The 13,796-nt window shown below is 36.1% G+C and overlaps 2 protein-coding genes across 2 annotated transcripts; one reads left to right on the top strand and one right to left on the bottom strand.

Moving 5' to 3' along the window:
• Window positions 1–1,000: 1,000 nt before the first annotated feature.
• On the bottom strand, window positions 1,001–5,295 carry LOC136260923 (uncharacterized). Its single transcript, XM_066054840.1, has 2 exons — window positions 5,208–5,295; window positions 1,001–5,135 (listed from the first exon to the last, which is right to left on the bottom strand). The coding sequence occupies exon 2, from the start codon at window positions 5,120–5,122 to the stop codon at window positions 1,313–1,315; it is 3,810 nt and encodes a 1,269-aa protein (XP_065910912.1). The 5' UTR covers window positions 5,123–5,135; window positions 5,208–5,295; the 3' UTR covers window positions 1,001–1,312.
• A 5,874-nt stretch (window positions 5,296–11,169) lies between these two features.
• On the top strand, window positions 11,170–13,029 carry LOC136260924 (uncharacterized). The gene has a single exon (XM_066054841.1). It carries the CDS (start codon window positions 11,236–11,238, stop codon window positions 12,892–12,894), a length of 1,659 nt encoding a protein of 552 aa, XP_065910913.1. The 5' UTR covers window positions 11,170–11,235; the 3' UTR covers window positions 12,895–13,029.
• The last annotated feature ends 767 nt before the right edge of the window (window positions 13,030–13,796 follow it).

Here is a 13,796-nt window from a genome sequence, read left to right on the forward strand (position 1 = left end):
CACAGGCAACAATCCCTCCTTCTATCCTGATTACCTCATATCACCCATATATTGTTTTTTTTTTACAATGAAAGCAGCAATTCAGTGGCCTTGTTAGAACTGACATGTCCTTTAGATTCAATTGAACACCTCAAATCTGCCAGGGATCGAAAACAAGGGAAGAGAGAGTACCAAGAGTTACAGTCAGAATTTGATTGTCAAGGAATTCCTTGCTTTTATGATACCATTGAAATAAGTGTTTTAGGCCACTACTTGCTGGGTCTTTGTCATCATTTATAAACAGTGTTAATTTTATTCAAAATGAGATCAAGATTTCTAAATCCACCTGTAGAAGGATTTTTGACTTGGCTGCTACCATTTCTATTTCTTCATCAAGAATTTTCATGGCAAGACATTTCCTTGAATGGTCTGAAGATGCTTGAATGTTGTCAACTCTATTATTTATTGTAATTACATTTTTTTTGTGTTTGTATGTTGCTGTAACTAGTTTTTTTTTCCCTTGCCACACCCACTTGTGGGCATTCTATTGCCTTCTCTGTGGTAGTGTTTCCCCGAAGACTCACTCACTCACTTAATTAGCTATAGTTATTTTTGTACATTGTCATTTTTTTGTTTGTTCATCACCAATGATGGTTTCTCTCTCAGGTAAAACGGATCACAAAATGCTTTTAACATGAATTAATTTTAGAATTTGCAAGTATTACAGCTTTTTTTCTATTACTGTCAACCAATTAAATACTTTGGTTACTTAAAAATTATTTTCTGTTATTGTTTTTAATGCCGCAATTATTCTCTGTTGGATTACAAAGGTCAAAAACAATGTATTTCCTAGTACAGGGAATTAAATTTTGTGTCGGGTTACGGAGTACAGAGGTGTCAGATTACAGAAATTGTTTTCTACACAAAAGTGTTGGTAAATAACATTTTGGTCAGATTACAGAGGATTCTGGTGTCGGATTAGAGAGGTTCGACTGTAGATGAAGACTTGTGTCATTTCTGTTATACATCTGCATGATTGGTAAATATATTAAACAGCACACAAATAGCCACACATATCCAGCTATGTAAATACTATGTCACATTCAAAACTATAAGTCTATACAACAAAAGTCAGCTAACATGGCTCTAGTAGCAAACAGTCATGCTACAATATCACACACATGCATGCGCACATAGGGCAACTGCACATAGCTATGTATACATAATCACACTAAACAAGCCACATAAACAAGGTGAAGGCAGCTTAGTAAAAAGTTTAATTGTAAGTATTATTGAGTTACTGTTATAAAATGTCACGGTTCAAACTTCCAAGTTACTCTTCAGCAAGATTTTGAAGGATCTCTCTGGCTGGAAAGTCAGACTCTTCAAAATTCTCTTCAAAAAGGTGGGCATATAGTCCATCAGGAGGTGATCCTTTATAGTACGCAAGCAATTTCTTTATAACCTTCATCAAAATGTAGCCGGCAAATAACACCATAGGACAGATAACCAATAAGATCTGAAACCAGAGCAAAATATCTGGAACATCTTCATAGTAGTTGTATAGGCTGATCAGATTGATGGAAGCAATATTTAAAGTGATTAGAAGTAAGATCATATTGTCTCTTCCTTTCTTGTATGGCTTAACTGCAGCAATAATGAATAAAAATATAAGAGATGCAGCACAATTAAAATAAAAGAGTTTAGCCTCCTTCGCAAAAGCATATGTAAGAAATATAGCCAGTCTATACCAGAATAGTAATCCGGCAAAATATTCACATCTTGGTTTGTATTTTCCTTGAAAATTGTCCAACAAGGGCTTGAAATATATAAACGGTGCTTCCATCTTGCTGCTAATAGCCTGATAAGAGTTACTTTCATCCAGGTTAACATGTTTTTTAAATTTTCCCAAAAGTTGTGGAACTAGAGGGTAGAGGAATAGTGCAAGTGATGGAAGAACCACAAAAACAATCAAGATCAGTAAGGCCGGTATTGCATATGGTAAATGATCCTCATGAAAATAGCGTATACTCCCTTGCATAGAAACAACAGCTGTATGGTTTTCTTTATCCTGTCTGCCATTCACATACTCCCGTGACAATATCAAACCAGACACCATGGCTAACTTGGTGTATGCCAGAGTCCAGAATGTAGCAAGTCCACTGATGATTGATACTTTGAGTGAAATTTTCCATTTCAATCTTATCAAACAATTTTTACATCTTCGAAAAGCAGTACCAATTTGTCCATATCCTATTATTCTCCCAACCCTTATTTTGCCAAATAAAAACACAGCAAATATCAAGAAGAATGGATAAAATCCAGATGCATAATTAATCACAAGAACCTTCATTGTGTCAAACCCTTTGGCCAGACAATACGGTTTAAGCCAAATTCCTAAAAATTCCAAGTTCCATATGTTGTATAGAAAGTCGATTAGTTTGGTAATATATTTGCTTCCATCAGGAGAAGTTATTTTTCCATCAGAGTAAATGTTCAAAGAACTATATACCTGAAAAAATAATATGATTGGTCCCATTGCTCCTGAATGCAAGTTAATATCAAAGAATAAAATAACACTAAACAGTATGGTGGAAGGTAGAAATTCTGTAGACAAAAACACTATCCAACTGTAACTGTGTGATCTGTTTGTACAAACAAATTCACGAGAGTTGATAGCCACACAGTAACCGTGGATACATTCTCCACAAAGTATACCTTTTCGATGAGAAGGAAAGCAAATTTGCTTAGAAATGTTTTCTGTGGGCAAAAGTGAGCTACAAGGAAGTTTGCAAAAGTTTTTAGGACATTTTCCAGTATAAAGTAAATCATTTTGCATTCCTGCCCAATAGTCTCTTTGTATATGTGCCTGAAACTTGCTGTTATCACAATACGTAATGCCATCCCAGCTTTCCTTCTTACCATATGCACACACACATCTTTTGCTCTCATTGGTCCAAATATATCCTGGAGGACAGGGAGATAAACTAGCTTTAACATCTGCTGATACAATCCTTGGATCATCACTAGCTACTGTGATACTAAATTCTTCATATACTGGACCTAAAGCAGTGATCATACCATCTGCACTGAGATGTGAAACAAAAGAAACATTTTCATTAGAGCAGTCAAGTAGCCACACTAAACGTTCAATTTGCTGTCCAATGTCATCTGTAAAGTTCAGTGGTATTTGGGAAGGTTTTCCAGGTATCACAATCCAGGTTTGACTGGTACTAGTCATTTCAGCAATTTCACTTGCAATTTTTTGCACACCTGCAGTTGCATTGATTTTTAGAAAATGAAAGTATGATAATGTTGTGGTTTCATCTATTATACCTACTGAGCTTCCCCAGACACAAGAAGAAAGAGATGTAGCAAAAATTGTTGAACCAACTGGAGCAAAGTTGCTTTCAAAATAAAAATTTGTGTTCCATTTACTTGATTTAGTAAACTGGTCAAAATACTGAAGGAAACAATTTCTACTTGACAGTAAGTCATGTCTATTTGTAATTTCTACAGATATGGCTCCACCTTTAAAGATAGCAGTGTTATTTCTAAAGAGAAATGTAGTTTGATCATAAATCTTAAGCCATGCATTACCCAGCAGTACAATGGCACCTCCTGTCCAACCACTGTTTCTATAAAAACTACAGTAACAATTTCGTGTGAAAATAGCACTAGTGGCAGATAATGCTAGTGCAGAGCCGATATTTCCTTCAAAATACACATCTCCTTGAAATTCTAGTGGAATTGAGTCGCTGTATAAAGTACCAGTTCCTATGGAGCTCTCAAAATTAAATACATTTTTAACGTACGGCTGATTAGTGTTGTTTGCAAATGAGCACTTACTGAATACAACTGTAGACAACACACCAGTTTTGTTGGGATGCCACACAGAAAGGTCAACAGCAGAACCTAATACAGCATGATTGGATGTCCAAGTACAATTAATAAAGTTGAGTGTATTGGTAGCTTTGATTATATCACTTTCTGGAGGAGTATAAAAGGACAAGCCACCACCCCAATAAGCACTGTTACCCGTAAAGGAACAATTTTCAAATTTTACACTATTGCTTTGCACAGATTTAGGTGAGAAAAAGATAAAACCAATTCTTGCTCCACCACCTCCAGTTCCATGGTTACTATCAAAGAACACCTCACATATGTTATTTTCAATTTTAGTCCGTTCAATGGACACATAATTGTTGTATGTGGCATCTTGAAACTCTATAAATAAGCCTCCTCCCCATGTAGCATAATTACCCTCAAATATGCAATTATCAATCACAACACAATTAGTGTTAGCCCTACCTTTGAATAAAAGAGACAAGCCACCACCACGACCAAATGCAATATTCGTTGTTTCACTAGGAAATATAAATGTGTTGTTTCTTTCTGACCCATCAGATGCTTTATTATAATGAAATCCACTATTACTGAAGATGTATTTTGCACCAGAATTCATATGTTGAACACATCCGTCAGTATATCCAGGATCACAGTAACAAAACTCAGCATAAAATCCGCCACCGCCATGTTTTCCATTAACATTCTTATTAAACCAGAAACTTGAGTTAATAACATTTAGATCACCATATGTATTATACATGACAACACCAGTACCATTTGTAAAAGTGACTTCCATTCCTGTGAGATTGATATTTTGGCAAAATGCAAAATATAATGCTGCAGTTACCATTGACATGTTATTTGCAACTGGATTATAACTAGTACTATTTTGTGTTGTACCACAATATTTGATAGAAATGTTTGAGATACTTATTTGCGAAGCATTGAAGAAGGCAAACCCAGCACCAGTGACATTGCATTGGATTGTTGAGTTGTAATAATCCACCCCAGCAATTGTAAAATCTTTGCAGTTCCAAAACTGATGCATTTTGTTACTTGCATCAAGTGTGTAATTGTAAACTCCTTTGTGAATAAACACTGTTATGGGCGTGGCTTGACAGCCTTGAGCTTGCAGGTGGTTAAGTGTATAATCAAGGGATTTACACACGCTAGTGCCCTTAATGCAGTCAGCAGTGTCATTCCCCGTTAAACTATCCACTGTAACCGTTAGCGACTCACCGTATTTGTAGAAACTACTGGTAATGAGAAGCAGGACACAAATCTCAGTTAACATTATTGTCCGGTCCCTGTAGGAGTGAAAAAAATAATAGTTACGCATACCTTTCATTGGTCTACTAGCTAGTGGGCATTTATTTTACCTCTATTCACATTGAGGATCACACCAATCTTTAGCATAAATTTATACCCGGAAATGCTGCATAGACACACCCTTCGGCACAATTAGTCTCTTGCCCAGCCGGGCTCGCGCTAATGTGTTTGCGCATTAGCGCGAGCTCGGCTGGGCACGAGACTACGGCACAAGGTGCTAGCGCATGTGATGAAATGAATTATAATTAGAGGCGCCAGAGTGGCACTCTACTTATCAGCTAGGCCTGCGTCAAATATGCCAGCATAATAAAATGCATAATAGGCTGGAGTAAAGCTAATTCCGTGAAATTAGATCGATACTACAGTACCTAATATTCTCATCAATTTTGATCCTAATAATTCATGCAGTCTACATTTTCCATGTTCAAGATGCTAATCCCCAATCTACTCCCCACAACTTTGATAACATAAGCAGATAGTTGTAATTAATTTGTAATTGTATATATTTGGATACTGAAGTAGTGTAGTTGTAATTTATATAGTACTATTATTATTATTACAACACACAGAGTAAAATGCTGGTACTAATACCTTTGGAACATATCAGCCAGACTAGTAAGCCTAAAAGTACCTACGTAGTATAAAACTTGATCTTAATACTGCTGTCAGTTGTAAAACTCTACTTTACAAAAATCATAAATAAGCAATTTATGCAGATAAGTTTCTAACATTTGAGTCACACATTCAAGGCATCCAACAACAATTGGAACCACATCACATCTCATCTTCCATAATGAAGTGAGTTCAACAGCTAAGTCTCCACTTTCTCTGTCTCTTTAGCAGTCACATTACAATCAGTTGGAACTGAGATATCGATAATTTCTACAAAGTTGTTAATCTTGTCTACAGCCACAATATCAGGTTGTCGAGCTGATAAAACATGATCAGTGTAGATGTTAAAGTCCCACAACAACTTCACTTGAGAATTCTCTGAAACACTCTGAGGTTCATGGTTCCAATATTTCATACAAACATCCAGTTTAAATCTCTTTGAGAGAGTCCAGTGAATAATTTTAGCAACAGAATCATGTCGTTGTTTGTACATGGTAGCAGCAAGGGGAGTACAGCTACTCAATAAATGGTCAATATTTCTGATGTACTATGACGTACTCTGCACAATGGAGACACTGGTAACTGTGGTAAGCCATAGATGTTGCACCGAATAGCTCTAACAGCCAATGTTTGGTCCTGTGCAGCTACTATTTGGGTCTCAGATGGTACCTTCAACAATCCATGCTCAAACTATTGGAAACTTATACAAATATCTCCACTTTGGTCTACTTTCCTCAGAAACTCTCCATGCAAACTTTTGTTTCTCCACTGAAGCATACGCTATTGCCGACACTCTAAAACATATTCATCTACAGATCCTTTGTTCTGAATTCACAAAACATCTCTTGCACATTGCAAAAGCCTTTCATCAGTACTGCAAAGATGATTTGCAAGAGAACACCGTTCACACTCTACAACATCAACTAAAGAAATAAAGCCTCTACCACCATATTTTCGTGGAAGATATAACCAGTCAACATTGCTCTTTATATGGTGTGCTCCATGCATTGACAGCATTTTTCTAAACCAGACATCCAGATGGTTGAGCTCTGTTAATGACCAGTCCAACAGAGCAGCACTGTGTCAAATCACTAGGATAGCAAACATATTTGTAGCCTTCACCTTATTTCCCACATTTAATTGCATTGATTTCATGCAAACTTTTGTTACCATCAAATCTACCATCAGACAGGTAGCTATTTGACAGTGCAGCTCAATCATACAGTATGACATGTTCTCAATAGATTTTCCTGCTGTGAGTGGACAACTGACAGCCTAATGTAACTGTTTTTTTTTTCCAATTAGTGGAGCATCATAGCGTATGTTTAAATATGATGATTTTGTACACTTTGTGAGAAAAGCATCAAACTTGGCACATAATTGTACTTTCAGTGGCATTCATTTTTGGATATAGTACCATTGCATATTTCACCTTTGGTAAGCTTTATGGCCATTTTAAGATTGACAATTGACCATTTTTGTCTTTATCTCCCTTGAGCATTGTTTTATGCCATTAAAACATGGTTTCAAATTGAGGGTCTTGTTGAAAGAAACAACTTGGTTATTATTTGAAGTCAATCAGTAATTTCATTCCAAAGATACGTATGATCATTATAGCATTACCCGTAAAATTAAAGTTACCTTCCCATTGGTAATTTATGCCCCAAAGGCAGATAATTATTCAAAGAATTTAAGGCTAATAAATTATTATTTAAGTCATAACTTTGGAGTGGAATGAGCTATTGACTTTCAAATCAAATCAAATTGTTTCTTAGGTTGACTTCTTAAATTTTGTAACATGTAAAATAATGCCTCAGGGAGTTAAAGACAAAAATGCCAAATTTTCAATACAAAATGGCTGCAAATTTCATCATAGTACTACATAAAAATGAATGTCATTAGGAGTACAATTGATATGGAAAGTTTCATACTTTTCTTACAAATGATGCAACTTTCACGCTATTCCACTCTACTCAATTAACATTTTTAATTTTTTATTTGTATACACTTACACTCCTTGTCATGCCCACACAGCTGTTCCTTTAGTGTGATCTGACTGTAGACCAAGGATTAATGTTTTGCTTACCATTTCTATCAAATTTAACAATGATGTTTCTCTCTCTGTCACTTTGTAGTGAAATACTAATAGAGCATTCACCGATTAAGATTATTGTTAAGAAATGTTGCTAACCTAGGAGTATGGCCACCATCAATTTGCATATGAGTGAATAAGGATGCTTCCTATTTTGTGAAGTTAAATTTCCGCCTAGAAAAGTCATTATGGGAACCCTGAAGCGCATAATAGGTGAACATTTCGGGAAATTCCTGAAAGCATTTTGGGTGAAATTTTGAGCATATTTGACTCAGTCTAGTAGCTAATCAATAATTTATTTATTTATGTATTAGCTAATATTATTATTCACTGCATTCTCTTGCTGTATAGCTTTATAGGAATATAGACTCTACGATATTGATAAACCTAGACCAACTAAGGCTAACGATTACTTATTCTTATAGTTGATGTGATTCAATATAATCAGCAAGATCAGATAATGTATACACTGTAATAGAGTCCTGCCATTAACCCATGCAGTGGCCACTGCATAATGATTATTCTGGTGGACTATGTACAAGAAAATTCTCATGTGTTTGGCTACTTTCCTGAACCATGTAGTGGCTTAGAGAGCCAGTCTGTTTTCAATCTAGGTGGCACAGTGATCTTAATGTGAAGTGATATATCAGACAATTTACTAAAGTTAGTTAGCTATATTTAGGACACAACTTTCTTCTATTACCTTAAGTGGTGGAGCCTCAAGCTCCTTTTGCTGCATTAATTAGTCTTTGTCCTTGCACTGAGTTTGAGTGGAAACATGGTTCAGTGGTTTGCTCCTCATTGTTCCTGGAAGAATAGTTGTTATATATACACAGTCTGCTAACAAATTTGTCCTTGTTCAAAATTCCACTCATGTGACTTTTATTCTATGGACCTATACATAAAATGGACCTCGGCATTATAATATCATGATGTTGATATGTACATGTATTATAAATAATTGTGATGTTGTGACATCACGTGCAAATGTGTATTAAAATTAATAATGGCACATACTGTTGTGCCAGAACACGATCTGGAAAACAAGCCTACACTTCTGAGACAGTTTATTGTGTGAATAAATCCTACTACATAGTTAAAAAGCTTACCTGTTAGAAACTGTTGAATTTCGAAGGGTATTATTACTCATTATAATTATTGTTTGTATTAAGTTGAAACTACCTATGGGTTGTACATAAGCATTGTTACAATAAATAATTCATACAAAGTTGTGCATACATGACGCTATTGATGCATGCGAGTTATTACATCGTGATAGCTATCATAATCGTGATATGTCGCATCTTACAATTGTGAAAGTAGCAAAATATCACAATCACTCGGCCCTAACTATTATATACCTATATGCAGTGCTGTAAAGTCAAAATTAAATCAAATATGTGATCGGATTTTGAAAATCAGCCTTTAATGTAACATTTTACAACTCAAATGTCTATACTGTACTCAAACTGATTAACAAAATGATTAACTACTGCAAACGATCATCAGAGCAGAGAGCTATATAATGGCCGTAGCCGCCAGCCATATGGTGGCATGGCATTATAAATTATCCAAGGAATAAAATCTAGCTTTGATATGAACTGTTTTGTGTTCCTAGCAAGATGTGCTAGTGTTACAACTGACATGCCCATAGGAGTCCTGTTTCTGCATACTCCTGGACTAGTATGTAATTGCTATGCAATTGCTGGTAAGTATAATAGGTGAGTTAAACCATTCTTTCATTTGAAAACTATTACACTGCTATACATTGATGGAAACAGGTGGAGACTACCCTTGTATCTTGGATGAGGCATGGTACACCCAAGTACATAAATTATACACATGAAAATGGGATAGGTCATACTGTGAAATGAATTACACTGTAAGTGAACTATGTATAGATTACTTCTATGGAGTGTAAGGCATCTTTGCAAACAGTTAGTTGGTTGTCTGGGTAGGTTTTTACCGAAGTTTAGACTTTGCCGTGTAATAACATTTTGTGGTTTGTATTACATAATCAAAAAACAAAGTTGAATTCCTTGAATTCAGCATTCAATGGGTTTTAATTGATTAATCGTTAACTTTCTTCTCAACAGACTCTTAGCAAAGTCAAACAGTAGCAGTCTTTATACAGTCCCACAACAAGACTTCTAACACTCCAGCGCTATGTATTAGGGCCTCTCATGCTCTTACTAGACAGTAACATATCATCATCAATATGCCTGTTTGCAGATGATTGTGTTATTTACCGTACCATCAATAATGAAAAAAATGCGACTCTGCTGCAAAAACATACTGATGAAATCTCTAGATGGGCACAGAAGTGGCAGATGAAGTTTAAAGTCAATAAGTGTGTCCTGCTGAGATTTACAAGGTGTCATTCACCGCTAGTAACTACCTATACCTTAAACAACTCCTACAATCCAACAACATACAAATATCTAGGGGGGTACTTCTTGACAATACACTTTCATGGGCACCTCACATAATGGCATTACCAACAAAGCCACCAGAATGCTGAATTTTATAAAAAGAAATTTAGGAAATGTAACAGCAAGGTAAAATCAGATGTTTATACTACACTTGTATGGCCAACTCTTGAGTATGCCACGTAAGTCTAGGATCCATATCTATAACCTATAAAACTGAAATGATACAGAGGAGAGCGGTAAGATGGGTCCAAACAGACTATAGTTGTCAAAGCGGTGTTACAGCAATGTTCTTGATTGGACCACACTGAAACAAAGGCATAAAGTAAATTGATTATCCAGAATTATCTAACCAGCTTTACAAATACCAAATTATTTCTTGCCACAATCCATCAACACCAGACAATACCACTCACTTAGATTGGTACTGCCAACAGCTAATACCTTTAATTATCAAAAGAGCTATTTTTATAGAGCTGTTAAAGAATGGAACGAACTACCCTTTCTCATGTTATGACAAAGACTTTGTAATTAATGCACACACTTTAACCGGTTACATGTAATTCCCCTAATCCTTTTTTTTAAGCTACCTTTACTTTTTTTTTCATTGGATGTATTAAATCAGCCAGGATCAGCATTGTGCTGCCTTTCCAATTATCGTAATCATAAACACATATGTACATGTAGGAGAATTTGCATAGAAAACAGTGTTCTGTAAACAAAAGTGCTGCAATACTAGAAATTACCTTTAACCGGTTTAGACGTCACAGCGCTGCTAATTAAAGGTTTGGGTGTAGTCTAAACTCCGGATCCGATGGTGGTTGATTGTCATTAAGCTGAAATGACTTTACCAAGTCACGTGAAATCTTACGTATTTGATTTAGTACGCATCACGTGGGCGATTGGTCTGTTGTAAACAAATCTAAAGTTGATGAAGTGGTCGTAATGGCAAGCTCTTCACCAAGGAGTACTCTTAGAAACAACAAAGAAATGACGAGTACTACAAAGAGACCTACAAGTACAACACATGCCGCTAAGCAATCACTGCCACGCCCATCACACCCAATCAAGCCACCAACTAAGGGGCAGTCTAAAGAAACAGAAGAGCATTTACTCATAACATCAGACCCATACACATTGGAGGAATTTGGTAAGCATTTTCAGTTGCCTCAAATGGTCCGCGTTTATTCAGGATACTATGGATCAACTGAACAATTCAGTATATCAGAAGGAGAGGAGCTGATACTGTACTTTATCAAATCTACAAAAGCTGTTAAGGCATCAACACAATCCAAGTCAGAGAGTTATTATCTCCCGCTTAATTCCTTGCTTCAGTTCAGTTACTATGACATAGCATCTACCAGCAATGCTAGATTTTCTCATCACTACAAGAAAGTGAGAGACTTAATACAAAGAAATGCAGGCCTACCCAAAATAGTAAAAGTATTGAAGTCCATATACGGTTTATCTGAAGAGACATCTGTATCAGAAGGTGACGTTGTTTTTCCAATGAAAGTGTCTGGAAAAGGAAATGATACAACACTTTGGTGCACAAATAAAGATAGAAAAGTGCTAAAACTGAACCAGAGTTGTGTGGGCAATTTTTCAACTGACCCATCTGATATACGAATGTATCTTCATGAATATATAGAGCACGTCAATGAGTTTCCAGCTCTGTTTCTAATTTTTGGTGGACAAGAGCAGTCAAAGAATCTTCGTGAACTTGATGGCACCGTTCTTGTCTTGGAAGGTGTACTGCCATTTCGCAGTTACATTTGCAGCACTGAGATATTTGGTAAGTCTGATTATTCAATAATTGAGCTCCCAATGGCTATGCCAATTCAAATACAACGTATGGAACGGCCATCTATTTACATGCAGCCAATATACCACAAGGTTCGTCATACCTACGAAAATTTCAATCCATCCATGGTCAAAAGAAGCATGTATCCTGTACAAAGCCTTGAAGCACAGAAATTTTATGAACAACTCACCAAAGATAACAGGAGTTCACCCTATGAGTTGGAACGACCACAAGCTATTTATGAGAACATACCAGGAGAGAAGAAGGTAATGAAACAGATACCTAGCATTGTGCCTGTTGCTAGCCCTCCACTGCCCGCCAGAAGAATACCCATACCTGTAAACCCATCAGGCCCATCTTTACCACCAACAATTCCATTAGGTACGGTTAATACTAAACCATCAAGAGTGACTGTGATTCCTTCAGAGATGACTATGCTTCCAGACAACAAGGAATCCACTCAAAATACTGTGTCATCAGTAAACAACAGCCCTTATCCAATTACTACCTCAACACCAGAGGAAAACACTGCCTACTTAAAGATGATGGATGTAGAAACTGTGTTACAGCTACTTGATGATATGAATCTCGCTGAGTACAAGGCAAGTTTTCAACATGAGCAAGTTGATGGTGAGTTACTGGTTGCACTCACAAAAGATGAATTAGAAGACCTTGGAGTCACAAAGAAGATTCACCAGCTGCGACTGCTTAAGCTAATAGATGGTTCTTCTTCTGCTAAGAAATATGAAGGAGGGCTGTATTGCACCTTCTCCAAATCTGCTGACCTGGTACATAAATGACTGTATTATGCTGTGTATTTAGTACAGTAGTAGTTTTACAATATAAGTACTGAGTAATTAAATTATGAATATTAAAAGTAAAATTATGAGTGCTTATGTAAACGATTTATATATTTATTAGTTGCTTTCATGTTACCCACCAACTATATATGATTGCATCATAATAGATGCCTGCAACATTATGTAAACTATTGTATATTAGGCAGAATATATAGTTGTGCCATAATATTTAAATCTTTGCTTGATATTATATAACATGGATGCAACAGAAAAAGATCAACACACTCAATAGAATAATCAATGCATATATAGTTCTTTGACATGGCTGTTTTATTAGTCTATAGCTAGCTACCAGCTTCACAAACTGATAAACTTTAAAATAGCCAATGCTTTATAGTGCTTTTACTTTTGAGTCAGAAGATAGTGTTAATACAGCAAACCATACTCTGCCATAATGCCATGGACACAGGGGGGGGAGTGCCCCTCACTTTTCCAATACCCAGTTGCTAAAATAAAGCAACTGTTGTAGTCAGTAGCCAACTTACTTTGCCGCGCATGAATCAGTGTTGGGAGTGCACGAGATCGATATACTCTATTAATAGAGCAGTCACCTAACTACTCTAATTACATTCAGACGATTTAGTTTTGCTATGCAATCAATTAAACCTGTCTCCATTAACAAATTAAATTCATGCATAATCAAGAACATGAGTCTGTCTGAAATGCCTTAATTTATTGCTGTATGTGTCTACAGTAAGTTAATTAATGATACTCATTGTTATAATATTATAGGAATATTCTATTTGAGTGCACATGTATTGCTAAAAATACTCTTAGATACAATCTCAAAGCATTCAAATCTCAAAATTTTCCTGTGGGTGCATGCCCCCAGACCCCCTAGT

The sequence above is a fragment of the Dysidea avara genome, chromosome 7, assembly GCF_963678975.1.
Source record: "Dysidea avara chromosome 7, odDysAvar1.4, whole genome shotgun sequence".
Lineage (NCBI taxonomy): Eukaryota > Metazoa > Porifera > Demospongiae > Dictyoceratida > Dysideidae > Dysidea > Dysidea avara.